The sequence below is a fragment of the Rutilus rutilus genome (genome assembly GCF_951802725.1).
Source record: "Rutilus rutilus genome assembly, chromosome: 14".
Taxonomy (NCBI): domain Eukaryota; kingdom Metazoa; phylum Chordata; class Actinopteri; order Cypriniformes; family Leuciscidae; genus Rutilus; species Rutilus rutilus.
The window spans coordinates 7,866,589-7,884,124 of NC_140219.1; the positions used below are offsets into that span (position 1 = coordinate 7,866,589).

The 17,536-nt window shown below is 38.8% G+C and overlaps 1 protein-coding gene across 1 annotated transcript in view; it reads right to left on the reverse strand.

The window, feature by feature from the left end:
* pcgf3 (polycomb group ring finger 3) overlaps window positions 1–17,536 on the reverse strand; it is a 44,800-nt gene that overhangs the window by 19,516 nt on the left and 7,748 nt on the right. The window contains exons 2-4 of the mRNA XM_084430280.1: window positions 6,747–6,846; window positions 2,776–2,893; window positions 864–960 (exon numbers count right to left, since the gene is read on the reverse strand). Of these exons, the coding sequence (XP_084286406.1) occupies window positions 864–960; window positions 2,776–2,893; window positions 6,747–6,761 (230 nt within the window). The 5' untranslated portion in view covers window positions 6,762–6,846. The remainder of the gene's footprint in view (window positions 1–863; window positions 961–2,775; window positions 2,894–6,746; window positions 6,847–17,536) is intronic.

The following is a 17,536-nucleotide window of genomic DNA, read 5'->3' on the forward strand; positions in this document are numbered from 1 at the left end:
ACATCTTGTGAAAAGGGGCATAATAGGTGCCCTTTAAAAATCCTGAAAAAAATTTATCATAATTTCCACACAAAAATATCAATCAGCACACCTGTTTTTAATATTGATAAGAAATGTTTCTTGATCATCATATTAGAATGATTTCTGAAGGATCATGTGACACTGAAGACTGGAGTAATGATACTGAAAATTCAGCTTTGCATAACAGAAATAAATTAAATTTTAAAATATATTAAAACAGAAAATAATTACTTTAAATTGTAATAATATTTAATAATATTATTGTTGTTATTGTATTTTAGCCTTGGTGAGCATAAGACACTTAAAAAAAAAAAAAAAAAAAAATTTCCAATGCATAAAATGATGTCCCTTTTATGCAGAGTGCCCTCAAGAGGTCACTTCCTTTTGAACCAGAAAAAAAGACCCAAAAATGTCCAGAATTCTGCACTGCCGTGATAAACAAACACCCTGCAGTTGTAATCTTGACTTTCCATGTGCCAGCTCTACCCTGATTCACAGTCTGGATTTGTAGTAAACCTACTAGCGATGGTTTAGCTGTCTGTTCCAGAAGAGCGTAAAACTTTCAGGTCACATCGCCAGATGTTTTCTCTGGGACGTGTGCGCTGAAGAGGAACACTCCACCCTGGACATCAATAATTCAGCCTCCGACAGAGAGCTGGAGGGAGACACGCCGCCTTCAAATACCCATGTGGCTGTATGACACGCAGATAACACACGTATGCACACAACACCCAGCAGTCAAAGACAACGCTATTCACCGACGTGCCTTGATGGACCCCTACTGGCCTGCTCTGGGGTTTATATTGACTGAGACGTGTTTGTCTGCTGCGGTAAACTCTTACCCGATGTACTGCAGTGGATGGCTCTGGTGAATGACAATCCGACATGTGGGACAAGTGTTGTTCTCTTCTAGGTACTTCACCAAACAGCTCCTGCAGACTAAATATATATAATATAAAGACAGTTAGTCGATTCATTTTGAACATATCACATTATACATCATTATATTGATTTCCACAGACACAGGCATGTCATGAAGTAAAATGACTCGACACAAACCTAGAGGCAAAATATAAAAAATGAAACGAATAGCATCTCTAGTTTTATGACTCAAACTACCAAATGCATAATTTGAAAGGCTCTTGATCAAATCTCCCATCACATGCTCAGAAACAAGCAATCTGTGGCACAACGACTCCCTCTAGTGTTCAGTTCAATCACTGCTGTTTAAATGCTACAAAACTTGGCTGTAATCAGCTAGTGAGAGTTTGACATACTAAACTTAATCTGAAAATAGAAATTCATGTACTTATCCTTGCAGTTCAAACCATATGAGTTTCACAAAAAGAGATTTTGAGTCAGGTCCTTTTTAATGCGGGCCACATGATTTGTTTACTGACAATCTTGGTCTGCATCCAAAACTGCATACTCTTTTGAGTAGGTACTTTTTGAATAAGTAATTACATCACGACCGCTAAAAAAGCATGAATGTAATCTGGACGTACTACTTTTGCTATGCTGTCATCGTGGCCTACCAGCGTACATTACGTTGCTTTACTGCCATTCACAAATCCTCTCCTGTGGCCTCATGGGAGAGTAAAGTGTCCATCATTATCACACTTCAGAATCTTGCCAGAAGAAGTAGGTCATCCATGTACTTTTTGCCTACTCTTTTATGAGTACTGTGAATTCGGACATAATTATTTTTTTAACATTCTGTTTTTCACCTAATATATAGTAGGGTAGTATACGATTCCGGATGAAGTGTTCCTGTCCAGTTAGCTGTTATTCACTGCATCACTGAGCCAGAGAGTTGAATCAGTCCGATTCATGAACTATTCGTTTGGACCGGGTTTGTGAACCAGATCATTCATCAGAAAAGATCTGACTCAAATAATGATTTGTATACAAATTAGACATGAGTAATTCTCACTTAAAAATGCCAAGGAGAGCTTTCATTAAACGTAAATTTTGGTCTGTTCCTCTCACAAAATTATCATATAGCTTAAGACGACTTGAAATTCTGTGCAATATAGTACAGTTATTTGGACCACTTTTATGCTACTTTTTAGGGGGGGGGTTGTCCTTTTATTTTCTTTATATTGAGTATTCAATGATATTCTTCAAAATTCACATGAAAATAAATGAGTAAATAAGCACTTTCATATCTATTCAAAATTTTGCTCTTAAAGGGATATTTCACAGCTGGAAAGGTGATTGTGTATTTAAATTGGGTCATTTATGTAGTAGAAATGTGAAATTATTTTAGAAGTTGGTGCCTTCTAGGCTGTGAAAAGCCAGAAAATGTATTTTTGGCTAATGTGGATGAAAGACAACAACTCCCAGAATGCAGTTGCTTCGCTGCCCTACGAGGCCACTCCCAAGCCACACCTACCGGTTACAGAGGGCAGTATCCGAAGAAATGATACAACTAGGCTACTAGTCGACTCGAAACTGAAAACACGCCGTTTTATCGTGAGATCCCCCTATGGGCGGGTTGAAAACATGCGGAACGAGCTCCTCCTACTGGCTGGAGTCTCTCGCCTCTGGCCAAAAAAGCCTCAGATGACACAAAATTACGTTTTTTGCGTCATCTGAGGGTTTTTTTCCAGACACACAATACAGAAATCTCTCGTCTCAGGGGGACATGAGGGAGGGAAGCACGGTCATTTGAAAATACTACCGGGTTTCTACAAAGCTTAATGCTAATCAGTGAAGTATCCCTTTAGATATTGGTGTGGAAATAACACTCACAGGTGTGTAAGCACTCAGTGACCGTGGTGGCGTCGATCAGGTACCCCTCACACAGACGACAGGTGATGTGGGCATTGATGTCCCACAGTTTAATCTTCCTGGTTAACATCTCGGGGTTCTGGATGAGAGAGAAATGGAGGACAAAGAAAGGTTAAAAACATGTCACAAAACAAAACCACAATCCAAACCTCAAGCTGTAGGATCAACGTAATTTAACAAGTTTTTCATCAAAAGATCTGTAATAATTACTAATAAATAAGGTCCAATGATTGGTTCGGGAGGGATATCTCATAGGTCACTATAGGGTCAACCCTAAACTCTTAAAAATAAAGGCTTTTAGCTTTGCAGCTTTGCCATAGAAGAACCTTTCAGAAAACAATTCTTAAAAGAACCATACTTTCTTATTGTGAAGAACATTTAAAAAATCTAAAGATTCCACCTTTGTGGAATGGAAAGGTCCCATGTAGGGATGCTCATATTGACCGTTTAACCGTTAACCGGAAGTAAAAAATTTGACCGATTAATATCAGTTAAACGTTTTTTTAGCTTCTTTTTTTGTTTTTGTTTGCTGCATGGTTTAAAAACAAAATACTATATAGCTTATATTTATTAACTCACGGAGCGCGTCGACACGCGCAACCACACACGTCTCTAGCGAGACGTTACCTGTGTATTCCCGGGACATCCGTCCCATCGGAGAGGGTGTTTTCTGCCGCGGGTCTAACTGTCAACAGGCTGCGCTCCAGACTGACCCCACATCAGTGCTTTAAGTGGCCCAAAAGAGGTGCCGGTACTCTATTTTTTTTTTTTTTTTTTTTTTGCTGACTCCCCTCCTCCCCTGAGGTAACAACAACTGAAGGGGTTTTATATACAGCAGTCAACAGACGACCTTATAAAAAATAATAAATCCTTTTATTAGTTTGTGGATTTGTTTGAGCTAGAAAGAGCTACTGAACATAAATAAAATGTGCAAAATTGTATTGAAAAAATACCCTTAGTAAGAGCTACTGTAGAAAGAGCTACTGAACATAAATAACGAGCTCGAACTTCTCACCACACCGGCACCCAGTTTGCAAGTCTAAATTAGTTGCTTACATTTAAAAAATGAGCATACAATAGCATAAAAAGTATTTTTAATGAACATAAAGGTCCATGTTTAGTAAAAATCTTCACGAAACTTAATGAAATATTTAGTGAAATTAGAAATTATAAGATATTGTTAATTTATTTTGTATACACATTCTCATATCCATATATTTTGTTGTATTGTCACGAGTAATAATCTCAGGGTTTACTGGGTTTTACACGATTCTGTTTGTAGTGTGTTATTGGTGGTGGTGTACTAAAATAAACATTGTCACGTGTGTATAGCTTTCATCTTCTCACCGCTAATTCCTGATGGTTTAGAGGACAATTACTCGAGTCGCCCCTATCGTTTCAAAGAATAGTACAACGGCGAGCGCGTCAAGTATAAACACCTCGTTCGTCCGTTTGGGGAGGTGCGCGGATTGCGCGCGCAGTCTGCGGAGACTCGCGCTGCGGAGCCAGGCGAAAGTATAAACAACGAGGAAGCGTGCATTGTGAAGTAAAGCGGCAGCGCAGACAAAGGATTAAAACAGATGTGCAAACGAGCGTACCGGTACGCTAAAAGCACGTTCTGGGCGCACGGACAGGTGGCGGTACGCTCAAGAGCTATATTTGGAAGTGGCGGTACTGAGTACCGGCGCGTACCGGCCCACTTAAAGCACTGCCCCACATCACGTTGATATGTTGCTTTTTTTAAATAAAAATGACAAGGTGGTGAGGTGTTGAGGTAGGGCTCCTATTTTTACGAAAAATCTTAGTCTAACGGAAAAACATTGCCGGGTTTTGAAAGCTTTGTTCAAACGGATTCAGTGTTTTCTTTTTGTCATCTTAATTTGTTAATTATTTAAGTTTAAAAAATATATTTTGTTTTTTATTTGTATTATTTTATTCGGTTTCTCTCACTGTCAGAAATGCTGCAGGTGCGTGAAAATTTAAACTGAATCCAGGTTCTGTTGTTGATCTGTTCTGTATGCTGCTGTTTGCACTTTGCACGTTAAAATAAACCCTTTGATAAAAAATAAATAAAAAAATTGTATTTTTTTAAAGGGTCACAGATACGTGTCAATTTTATTTGTATTTAATGCCAATTCAATATTATAATCTTATCAGTTAACGGTTAATAATCGATTAACGAGCGGCGGTTGTCGGTCGGGAAAATTAATCGAAATGAGCATCCCTAGTCCCATGGATGTTAAAGGTTCTTCATGGAACCATCAATGCCAATAGATAACCTTTATTTGTATGTGTGTATATCCCAACTCCTTAAACATTAGGTTGCCTCCATATTTTACATCAAAACAAATGTTAAAAACAAGTGTCATTTTCATGTTTTCAGAGGAAACTGTTTTTCGTTTGGCTAATTCCTAGTCGCCCGCCACTTTAAAGACAAATCATGTTGTTTGTTTTGGGACGTCCCATGTGAAGCAGCCAGACGACTCTATTGACCAGTGTTATCCACTGCAGCACAAACAGTGTCAGGACACATGCTGCTCATATTCAATACACATTAAAAAGATTATTCAACACACCAGCTGCCCACTGACAAGAAAATAATTAGATCTATGTTGCTTCAATATTTGTAATTCAGCTTTGAAGAACAATCTGTGTTGGAACACAGATAAAATAAAATAAAAAGAAGCAATTAGCACATCATAATCCACTTAAATTTAATGTTATGAATGATCAGAGATTGCCTGAAATTTCAAATGTAAGATATGAATAAATGTCGGTATTAATATTAAGAGGAAGTACATAAATATTGCACAAACATCAACCCTAAAGAGTCAACATACCGCTTTTAATTCCCTGTCTTGTTGTGCACGAGAGAGAGAGAGAGAGAGAGAGAGAGAGAGAGAGAGAGAGAGAGAGAGAGAGAGAGAGAGAGAGAGAGAGAGAGAGAGAGAGAGAGAGAGAGAGAGAGAGAGAGAGAGAGAGAGAGAGAGAGAGAGAGATGATGATGAACCATGCACCATATATATATAAAAATAAAAATATTTTTTTTATGCCTTTGAAATAATGTTCACAGATAACTTGTAAAATTACAAAAACTCTGAATGCGTTCTGTACATTGGATCTGGTTGGAACTTAGGTAATTGCAGTGTAGAAAAGTGTGTAGAGATGAAAGAGAAGCACTACTAGCACTGCAATAAGGCCAAATGTGTTCAGTGAGGCATAACCACAGGTGTTTTATGTTATGGCACTTCCTCATATAAGATGAATTCATGAATTCAGCCAGTAGCAATACTGCAATAACATAATCAGTGCAGTGTCAAATGAGGACAGAGAACTGCCACGGGCTGCAGTGAATATTACACTCTCACATTAGTGGGCTTCAATAAAAGTTGGAGCTTCAAAGCCATTAATTTATCCATGAGTCTTTTCTATTCTGAGAAAAAAAAAGAAAAAGTTAAATCCAAAACTGAGCATTACACAAGGATCATGGGGCGTTGCTGTTTTGAAAACAGATCTCACAAAAGTTTTTAGTAAATAAAATAGACAAACTGTTACATGGTACGTCACTTTTTTTATTTTTATTAAACAAGCGCAAATGAGGTTTGTGAGCTCCAGCACAGGATTTATTTTATTAATTAGTAACGACTTAAATTTTCCGTCTGCTGAATTTCAGGCTTCACACAAAGAATATTATCTTTGAATATAGCACACAAGTCATGTGGATTACTTTTATGGGTAAAAGCAGTATGAATCACAATTTATCTTTCTGTTGCAGAAAACCAGAAGCTTGGACATTCTGCCAAACATCTCCTTTTTATGAAAAAATAAGATATGAGATTGAAACAACAAAGGAAATGAGGGTGAACCAATTAAAATTGTTAAGATCAGATTAAACATTGTGCAGCAGAAAGGAAGTGATGCACTACACTCACCCCTATTGCCGCCATGTGTCTACTGCTGAGGGTCTGGCAGCCGGGCTTCTTCTGCGAGACACAGGGTGGTGTTAACTCTGCATCCTGTGCTCCACTTCAGCTGCAAAAAACACACAGGCATTTATTTATTTACACACATTTATACACAAAATGATGGCAAGGAAACAGACTATTTTCCCCCTTTGGCTTTCCAGAATGTTTTCAGTAAATAATATTTTTTTCAATTGTTTTCAAGATTTCAAAATTGCAACTAGTATTGAGCTTTTTTTTTATTGGAGTTATTTACAGCTTTCTTATCAGCTCCTTATCAGCATTTCTAAAACTGTAAAAAATACAATAAAAAGTGCAAAAAAGGCAAACAGCAAATTTAAGACATACTATCTGTTGATTGCAATCTTCAAACACCTTCAAACAATGTGCATAATTATATCACTGATAAATATGACTGATAAATTATATAGCGATAACCTAGAAAATTCTATTATTGTTATTACCACCACTATACATTAAATTATTTTTATCCATATTATCAACAGTGATTAATAGGGGTGTAACGGTTCACAAAATTCATGGTTCGGTTCGATACGATACACTTGTGTCTCGGTTCGGTATGTTTCAATACAGCAAAAAGACAGAAATTTCCTTGATTTAAATTATTATTTTTTAAATTAAAACTAACATCATAAAGTATGATTTTTTTTTTACTTTGAGCAATTCTAGAGCTATAATTGACTCTTCTTATGAGCATACAAAACAAAACAGCTCCTTGGAAAAAATGAAATGTAATATTATTGTAGTAGCCTAGTTATAAACAGTTTTATTTTAGTTCAGATTAACATTTGTGGGCAGCAATTTTATTCATAATGTCAAAATAAAACCGACGTAATGTTACTTGAAGGCATTATAGCCTACTATTCCTGCCAAACTTCCATGGTTGCAGTTAGTGTTACTACAGTAAATCCATGGTGAATGTTGCTGATCTGTGGACACTGGATAGTTCATTCATGGCACAGTGTTTCTTCCTGGTTTCCACGTCAGCGCTGTTTGATCCGTTAATAACGGAGAAATGTGAATGTTTCTCACTAGATCTCGCAGCGATGTTGTTACTTCTGTGGCGAATTCAAATGCTTTCTTTGCTGGATCTCTTATTAGCGCTGTGTAGTAACAGTGTCGCATGATCACGATCGGCTCGCGCTGCACTGGTCCAAATAAACGGTCCTTCAACCACACAATAACAAGCAGTTTCGTTCCGCTTGCATTACGTTTGCCATTTGATGTCGTTGTGGTCGCACCGGTGTCTCATTATGAGCGCGCTTGCCACGCGCAACACGCCTACATTTGAAATAACGAAATTTTGGTCGGCAAGAAAAATGGTCCAACCATTTCGGTTTGGACCATGCGTACCGACCATGCGTACCGTTCGGTTTGAAAATGCGTACCGAAAACCGAACCGAAAGCCTCATACTGAACGGTTCAATACGAATACGTGTATCGTTACACCCCTAGTGATTAACAGCAAATAGTTTTAATTAATACATTTGTACATTTATAAAATACAAAACAATTTGGCAGCGGCTATTTGCACTAAGTGAAAACAGCAATATTATCTTAGTGGTAGTAGCCTATGCTATTACACTAAGTGAAGATAGCGATTGATTCTATTTACACTGTAAAAATAGCAGTATTTAGTAAATAGTTAGCCTACTGCACACTGCACAGTAGGCTATGCAATAATAACACGTTGAGTGTAAATTATCAGGCTATTTTTATTAAATAAATGCCAGCTTATTGGGAAAATAAAGCCATCCCTACGCCTACGCCTACCCCTAAACCTACCCAATAAACACTTTATTATTAAATAACCGTTAGGCACTTTTCACATATTTTCTTCATATTTATAAAAAATAAATGCATTTCCAATCTGATATGCCATGGGAAAAGACAGAAGAATGAGTTCGACAAAAGGCGGATTTGAACTCGGGCAATCACATCAAAAGTATCTTCAATGCGCCTTTTAATCTCTACACCACTGCTGCTGATTGGTTCTTTTGTACTTTTGTCTAAACCAACCAGACATTGGTGGGCGGAGTTAGTGTAAATAGCCTCTGCCAAGAAGGCAGGCTATAGAGCAGGCATTCTCAACCCTGGTCCTGGAGGGCCACTGTCCTGCAGAGTTTAGGTCCAACCTTGATCAAACACACCTGAGCCAGCTAATTAAGCTAATTAAGCCTTTCAGGATTACTGGAAAGCTACAGGCAGGTGAGTTTGATCAAGGTTGGACCTAAACTCTGCAGGACAGTGGCCCTCCAGGACCAGGGTTGAGAATGCCTGCTATAGAGCATCACAGTCCCGCCCACAGCCCGAGAGAGCTTAGGTGCCGGAAGTAAATTTCCCATTCATTTCTCCCATTGACGTTTTGGAAAAATCCGTATCCAAAGAGTTTTAGAGCATGTCTGAGGATAACCAGCTACGGCTGAACTCATAAGCATACAACATATCATTTCGAGTGAAAAAACGAAGAGAAAATCCAAAAAAAGTCAAAAGGTACAAGACTGTGGACATATTTTCATTTCCGAGCGAAGGAACTACTCATCCCATAAACCACCGCGCCTCACTGAAGTCGACTGAAGCCACAACCGCGAAAGAGCCTTTTGAGCGACTTCCAAATCTGACGACGGCCACGTGAACTTTTTCCTCCAGTGAATTTTATATAGTGAATGTGCAGTTAAAGCTATAGTAGGTAATCCTGTTCAGAAACACTTTTTTTTATACTGGGTGAAATGGTCCTACCATCCTGAGAGTAGTCAATACATTATGTGTTCAGAAAAAGGAATGAAAACAATCAGACCTCTGTAGCAGCTGCAGGACAGTAAAAACTCTGACCAATCACTGCCACTCGGTGCGAATGTAAAGAACCAATCAGATGCCTTCATGTCTCGTGCCCGAGCCCCACTGCGTGCGCTGCCCTGCGTGCACTCATCACATGTCACCGTTCCCGGAAATATTCAGCTCACTACACCGAGTAAGCAGGAGTTTGCGGCACAATGGAAGAGAAAATGCAGCAAAAACTACCAATGCCAGCTTTGCTGGTAACTGCTCGCCCTGATAAAAAGCCTAAAAAAAGAAAATCGGAGGCAGAAAAGGCTGCACTGAAACAGGCACTGGATAAAGCCAGAGGACAAACTCGCGTCAACATTGGTGCAGCATTTGAACGGTGGAGACAACTGAGGGAGCTGAAGGGCCTGAAAAGCGATGCCGAGGTTGCGGTCTTTCTGCTGGACAGGTAATTATTTGTTTTGCTTCGGGGGGATTTGTTATTTCCATGATATATGTTATGTTAGGCAACGTAGCTACTTTTGTAGCTAGTATTAGCCCAATGCTAACATTAGCTTTTCTGTCGGTGTAAGCCAGTTGTGTTACAGGTCGTAGGTACATACTGCTTATCTGACTTTTAGGACATGACATTTTGAACATATTGCACAGCCATAGTCGCAAGTGTCTGCATTATAATTGTGATAAAATGACGTTAATATATTGCTTATAAACGGGACAACTGTGGTGATGTGGCATATGTGTTTTGTGGACTCCGACTGTAGTTGCGCGTTCATGTTTGTGGGGGCGTAGCTTTGGACGGAGTACTGACGGGAGGGGGTGGAGCTTAGAAGAGGTGCCGCTTTCGAATTCTTGCTAGCTCTCCAACATTACCTACTATAGCTTTAATAGCAGTTCTTTCAGTAGTAATCGTGTAAATAATAGTGTTTTATATAGGTATTGTGTATTGAATTTTATATTTATCATCGTGTATTTTATCGTGTATTTTATATTGTGTGCGTGTGTGAAAGCGGTTAACGATAACGTTAGCAACATGGTGCAGTGCTTTGTACCTGACTGCAATCACCGCTCACTCGTCAACAAACCAGAAAGTGCACCACGCCACCGGTCTGATGCATGGACCAGTGCATGGTCTGCTCTTGGACCACCATCATATTCAGTTTATTAACTTGCCATGAATTATTACACAAATGTTCAGTAAATGCATGAAGAGGTATGCCTAGGCTAAATATTGCTTTGACAGTGGCATCATAAAATGCTTGATATGACTCCATATACCATATGAAGGCTACAGTAGCCTAGCTAAAGTGAACGATAATGCTAACTAACGTTACCAACCTCCCTGCAAAACTCACCACAACTTTATAGGTCTTGTCCCTCATGCTGGCCCTTACAAAACCCACAAGCTGACCCTCGGACACGCTAACGTTACACTCAACTACATGACCCGATTTGAAGTGGTTTTCACCCCTTTGAACACTTTTGTTTTCCTCCTTGAAAAAAAGCCATCATGGCAGCCAAGGAGATCATGATTGCACTGATAAGTCTACCGTGCAAAAACGCAACACAGGTTTTTATTTATTTATTTATTTATTTATCTTCAGTCTTCACGGACCTTCGCGGGGTTTAACAGACAGTTACATGAGTTCCACCAATCAGATGCATCACTGTGGGATTGTGGGATTGTTCAGGATTGTGGGTAATGAAGTACTTATCCAAGACATCGCGAATAAAAGGCATAAATCTCAAAACAAGGTTAGAGCCCCATGAACTTTTGGCGTTTATATGAGCATATACAATCGCTTAGTACAGCCGTGGATGGTTTTAAGTCTACCATGTATGGTTACGTTTTTATGTCTTATACCCCAACTGTCAATGGAGAAATTGTATTGAATTCTTACTTCCGGCACCGGCTGTGGGCGGGGCCGGGACTGTGATGCTCTATTTGCACCTTTTGTAAATAGACACTCCGAAACAGTTTTACTTCTGTTGTGTGTGTGTGTGTGTGTGTGTGTGTTGTATGTATGTATAAATATGCAGGGAAACTGAAACACTGGCAAATATAGTGTTAGAGGTTTCACATATGCGTGGCCTGGTGGCCAATCTTCACTGATTTTACACTCCATCAGTAAGAGCAGATAGTGAAGGCTGAATTAGCAGAGCAATAGCACAGCTGTACATAAAATATTGCAATCCACACAACATAATAGGAGACATATCAGTTTAAAAGAGGACAAATTGTTGGTGTGTGTCTCGCTGGCTCATCTGTGACCAGGACAGCAAGTCTGTGGTGTATTGAAAGCTATGGCATCCAGAGTAATGTCGGCATATAGTCTACCACCACGTAGGACGAACCACATCCAACAGGAGTGACTGTCGACGCAAGAGGAAGCTGTCTGAAAAAGATGTAACCCGGATTGTATCCAAAAAACATAAAACCACAGCTGCCCAACTCACTGCAGAATTAAACGCGCACCTCGACTTTCCTGTTTCCACCAAAACTGTTTGTCAGGAGCTCCACGGGGTCAATATTCATGGTCGGGCTGTTATAGTCAAACCTTTGTCACTTGTACCAATGCCAAATGTTGGTTACATTGGTGCCAGCAGTGCAAATCTTGGGCTATGGACAATGTGAAACATGTGTTGTTCTCTGATGAGTCCATCTTCACTGTCTTTCCCACATCCATGGGAGATGAGGTGAAATCTATCTATCAGTGATGGTCTGGGCTGCAATATCAAGGCATTCCCTATTGTACCTGATGGGCGAGTCACTGCCATTTTAAAACTGATTCATTTCAAGCGATTCATTCCATTGTGTTTTAATTAGGATCATCTACTGCAAATAAATGATATGCCATGCATCACAAAGTCAGGCAGCCTGTGAAATCCTGATTCTTCTTCTAACCTATTTAAGTTTTCACAGATGACACTGCTGGTATGAGTATCTGACACAACAAGTAGTTGAGTTCTCAATATTGTCCCAGAAATTCCCTATCAGTGCATCCTCAAAAGATCTGGATCTGTGATCTGGATTACAATTTGCCGTCACCTCTCTAGATGCCCACGCATACGTTTATTGCTTGCCTTCTTGAGTCCAGACAGAGAGACTCCCAGCCAGGGAGTTTCTGTCTGTTCACTAGCCTGTGAAATTACTTAAACCAGAAGACATGAATGTAGGTCATCTAAGGATATGAGTAAGTGTGTATCATCAGATCCAACAGCTCAACATGCTAGAGTACAAGCTCCGAAAACTTGGTTGGTTTGAAAGTCAACATGAAATCCAAGTAAATCCCAACTAGCCTACTTTCTAAATACATAATTTAATACTTAATAACATTTACTGTGAATGATTCAATGCATGGTATTCAAAACAAAACAAACAATGTTTGTCTTCATAATCTTTACTCATTATGTAGAATAATAAAGTGCTCAGCCTCTGAAATGAGTAGGCTGCTTTCTTTTACAAAGACGGAGAAGTTTCAACTAACAGCTGACAACGTTTTCAAGATTCAAGCCATTCCCGATGGATAAAAATCAAGGCCTGGCCCACATTTCTACAATGTATATCCCGTTTCACTCAGAAATACATCACATAATGGAAGATAAAATAATTGTGAATAACGTTTCATGTTGATCTGAGTAATTCTCTTTATAAACTTTCACAAAAATTTCATTACACTCTAAAGTCTAGACCTCCCAAATTCCAGTTTACGAACTAAACTTCCTGAACAAATCAACAACAATTCAATCTACCATTGCTGAGGGCGTCACTTAACTTTGTTGTGGTACTTTAGTGACATAAAAGAAAACAGATCTCTTTACTATACAGGAAACGGTGCCTATCTCAGCCTGCAGACTGGAGCCATGTGATTCTCAGTGGGTTTTAAAATAACATGACCAACATTTTGATTATTTCCACACAGAGCGTCCAAAATTTGAAGGATCAAATTGACATTGGTGCAAATTGAATCACTTGTTAAGTTTGCGTTTGGAGCTTAATGACGAAATATCACATCACCACTGTACCACTTAGAGCAAAATCAAACTGAACATACACACAACTGTACATTGTGCAAACACTTTGGATTTGAGTCTTTGAACACAGATAGTAGCCTATGTTTTGATAGTACGCTCTATCGTAGCATTTTATCAGCATTACCGTACACAGACAACAAAACCAAATATGTGCTGTTGTTATAAATAAGACATTCCAGAGAATTGGGACTGATACAAATATTTCACAGAAAAATGTCAAAGATCTTTATTCAAAGCACTTTAAAGACACAAAAACGACCTTAAAACATGGACTCAGCCAAACAGCAAATGGTTCAGCAAATCAGTGTGAATTTACACTAAAATTAAGTAGTATAAATGCAACTACATAACTTATTAAATAAAAAAAAATAAAAAAACACAACAACAACAACAACAACTGTAGACTGTTCAATAGTTATAGTAGTTATAGTGTTCAATAGTTCAATAGTCATTTTTAAAATTACCAGCGTTAGTCAATGGAAATTAAAAACTAATAAAAAATATCCTTTTAACTTTAGGTAAAAAAAAAAGGCAACTCGTGTACAGACGCTGCACAAGTCATCCACACAAAGACAAAACACCGCCAGGGCAACACACAACACTAAAATAATGCAATAAACATTAACTAATTAACAGGAAATGTCACACAAATCAATCTAATGTAATGTACATTACTGAAAACAAAATGTATATAAAAATAAATCTTAAGTAATGTGTGACAGTGTCTTCTAGGAAAATCATTTTATTGTTCTTCACCAATAATTAATGTTTTTTACTTAAAACAGTATTTACAGTAAAATGACATATAAAGTAATATTCAACTATTTACACGTTCACCATATATGGTATGGTAACTGGCAGTTGTATTTAGGCAATGTAGCATATTTAGTTTTTTTCCCCTGTAAAAATTACAAACATTATTTATAATAGTCCACCAAAAACGACCAAAATTATTTTCCTTATTTTTTCTGATGAATACAAAAGGATGGACAAATTTCACACTTCTCTTTCCTGTACAAGAACAATGACTTAGACTAAAATCTTAAGTTATAACTAAGTATATAGTTATAACTAACTATAACTAAGTTAAGTGTGTAAGTGGCTTCTTTTTTTAAAAGAAAAAAAGAAAAAGTAGTGTTTTTTTTTTTTTTTTTGCTGCACAAATCTTACTTAGCTTAACCTTTAAAAATAAATAAAAAATGATGTATTATATATATATATATATACAAAATAAACCAGGCATTTTAATCTCAGTTCAAGCTTTCCACGAGAGAAACCAAAAATCCATGTTCGCCCAGTGGGGTACGCTAACAGAAACTGCCTTGACGGATGATCAAAACCCCAGCAAAGGGTCACAGCAAATGCCCTCACCAGACCCGGAAGAAAGGGCGTCTCATGTGCCATAGGTGAATATGGTTTTCATAACAGGGTGTGTCAGACTTTTTCATATAAAGTCTCCAGCAGTAACACCTTTCGCCCAGTTTCTCACACATTTTTCTCACACAGGATCCGCTGTTTTCCGTCAGCTCTATTGAAGTGCTCTGGGAGACGAGCGGGCACACAGACGCTGCCAGCTGTATGAAGCGCTCTGTGAGGAGCTAATGAGGCGCCACAGTATGATAGACTTACTAAGCAGAGCAGTTTTGTCTCTGGAAAAATGGGTTTGTGTGTGACCCCAGCGCTTAAATGAACACGGACCGGCAATCAGACAAAAATAGTGGTTCACGCTTGTTACAAACAGTCTTTTATGGCCTGGTGCAAAAAAAAAAAAAAAAAAAAAATTCATCAATTGAGGAGTGTCGGGTCTGTTTGAGGAGCTGGGAGCGACGCTACGCCTACAGAGCTGGACTATAAGATCGCTGAACAATTGAGATTTACTGATGTCATTCAGCAACCTGATAATACCGCTTTTCAGAGTGCAAGAGCACCTGGCCTAATGAATTATTAAATGACAGTTTCAATAAACCTTTACAAAAAAAAAAAGTATAGTGGCGAGTACTGTGGAAAAGCAATGATATCAGATTGTAAATGATATGATAAGTGATTAAATACATATACATTTGAATGGTAGTCCAAGGTACTTCCAAGAAAACCATGGTACCATGTCCAAAAAGTATGGTAATAATATGTACTTTTTTTTATTTTTATTAAAGGGATAGTTCACCCAAAAATTTAAATTAGCCCATGATTTACTCACTCTGAAGCCTTCCTAGGTGTATTTGCCTCTTCTTTCAGACGAATACAATCGGAGTTATATTAAAAAATGTCCTGGCTCTTCCAAGCCTTGTAATGCGAGTCAATGGGTATTGTAAGTCCATCAAAGCGCATCCATCCGTGATAAAAGTGCTCGAAACAGCTCTGGGGTGGTTAATAAAGGCCTTCTGAAGTGAAGTGATGCATTCGTGTAAGAAAAATATCCATATTTAAAACTTTATCGACTAAAATAACTAGCTTCCAGCAGACAGCCGTACCTAAATCGACCTACGCCAAAAGAGTAACACTTGACGATGTATGACGTAGGAGTAGCGTAAGCTTTGACACCTCTCGCGGTTCAAACAGGGCTAGGCAACCGCGTTTGTCATTACGTTGTGCGTAAAAAAATATACCCATTGACTCCCATTTTGAGGCTTGGAAGAGCCAGGACATTTTTTATATAAATCTGATTGTATTCGTCTGAAAGAAGTCTGTCATATACACCTAGGATGTACCCTGGTAGTTCTCGCGAGAGCACATGTTGAATTTGCTCAGCGAGTTACTATGGTGTCGAGTAATGATGCTCATTAAATATGCCCCTCTATCTGAGCTGCACCAATCACATCGGGCGGGCCAGAGGCGAGCTAACAGATGACGACAGCGCTGTGACATCGAAGTCACGCTTGGTGCCGCCCCTCGAGCTGGGCGATTTTCATTAGTCGACGCCAGACCATTCATCTTTTAGATTTAGGTCTGGATTTCCAGGCTACCTAGGATGGCTTCAGGGTGAGTAAATCATGGGCTATCCCTTTAAAGCTGCAATATGCAGCTTTCCGATTTCGATCCGATTTCGTTTTCTTCGCTGTCGATTTTTGCTCGTGGGTTTCTCTATAGAGCTCCCCCTACAGCTTCGGAATAGATATTTGACAACACTGTCGTCAAAACTCGTTGGCTCGTCCCATCTTCTCCCTCTGGTCATGTGCATTTGTTTTCAAAGAACCCGGCGAACGCACGGAGCCATGTCCACTGAGGTATGTATAATACACAGAAGGCTAGCATATCAATGTTTATATAGTATATGTGTGCAGTGCCGTAAAGCAGTTTGTTACATCGCGAGACCTGATATCACGCGATACTTCCTGATGCTGCCGGCCCAAAGTTGCAAGGGTGGTTTTTCGTCACACAGGCGCTCAAGGGGTGCGAGAAGACCACCATTCAACCCGAAAACAGTCATATAACCATTCCAATGACTCCGAAGCTGTTCGGTTAAGATAAAAAAGTTACTTAGTTCACCTTTAAAGCACAATCACAACAGTATTATGTAGTTCAAGTCCCTGATGTTAACTAGTACACATACATTTTTTATAAAAATACTCACATTACAGCCACATTACAGAACAAATCACTCAAACATACGTATATGTATATTAAAAACCCACAGCATTTTTAAGCAGCTGGGTGAAAGTCCAGCCAAAAATACTGCAAAAAAAGTGTCTTACAAAAACTGAACCTTGTTACTTCAATAACCAATAAGAAGCAGCCCAAGCCACCATTACTAGTTTAAATACTTGATCAGATTCAATGGTGTGAAAAGAAGGCTGCACCCTAATAGTCAACGACAAAAGGCTTATCCCACCCAAATTTTAAGTCGCAGAAAAAAAAAACTCCACCACAGGAATTGGAGAAGTCCCGCAGTCCAATGGACAGATCGTTATCACGGCTAGTCCATG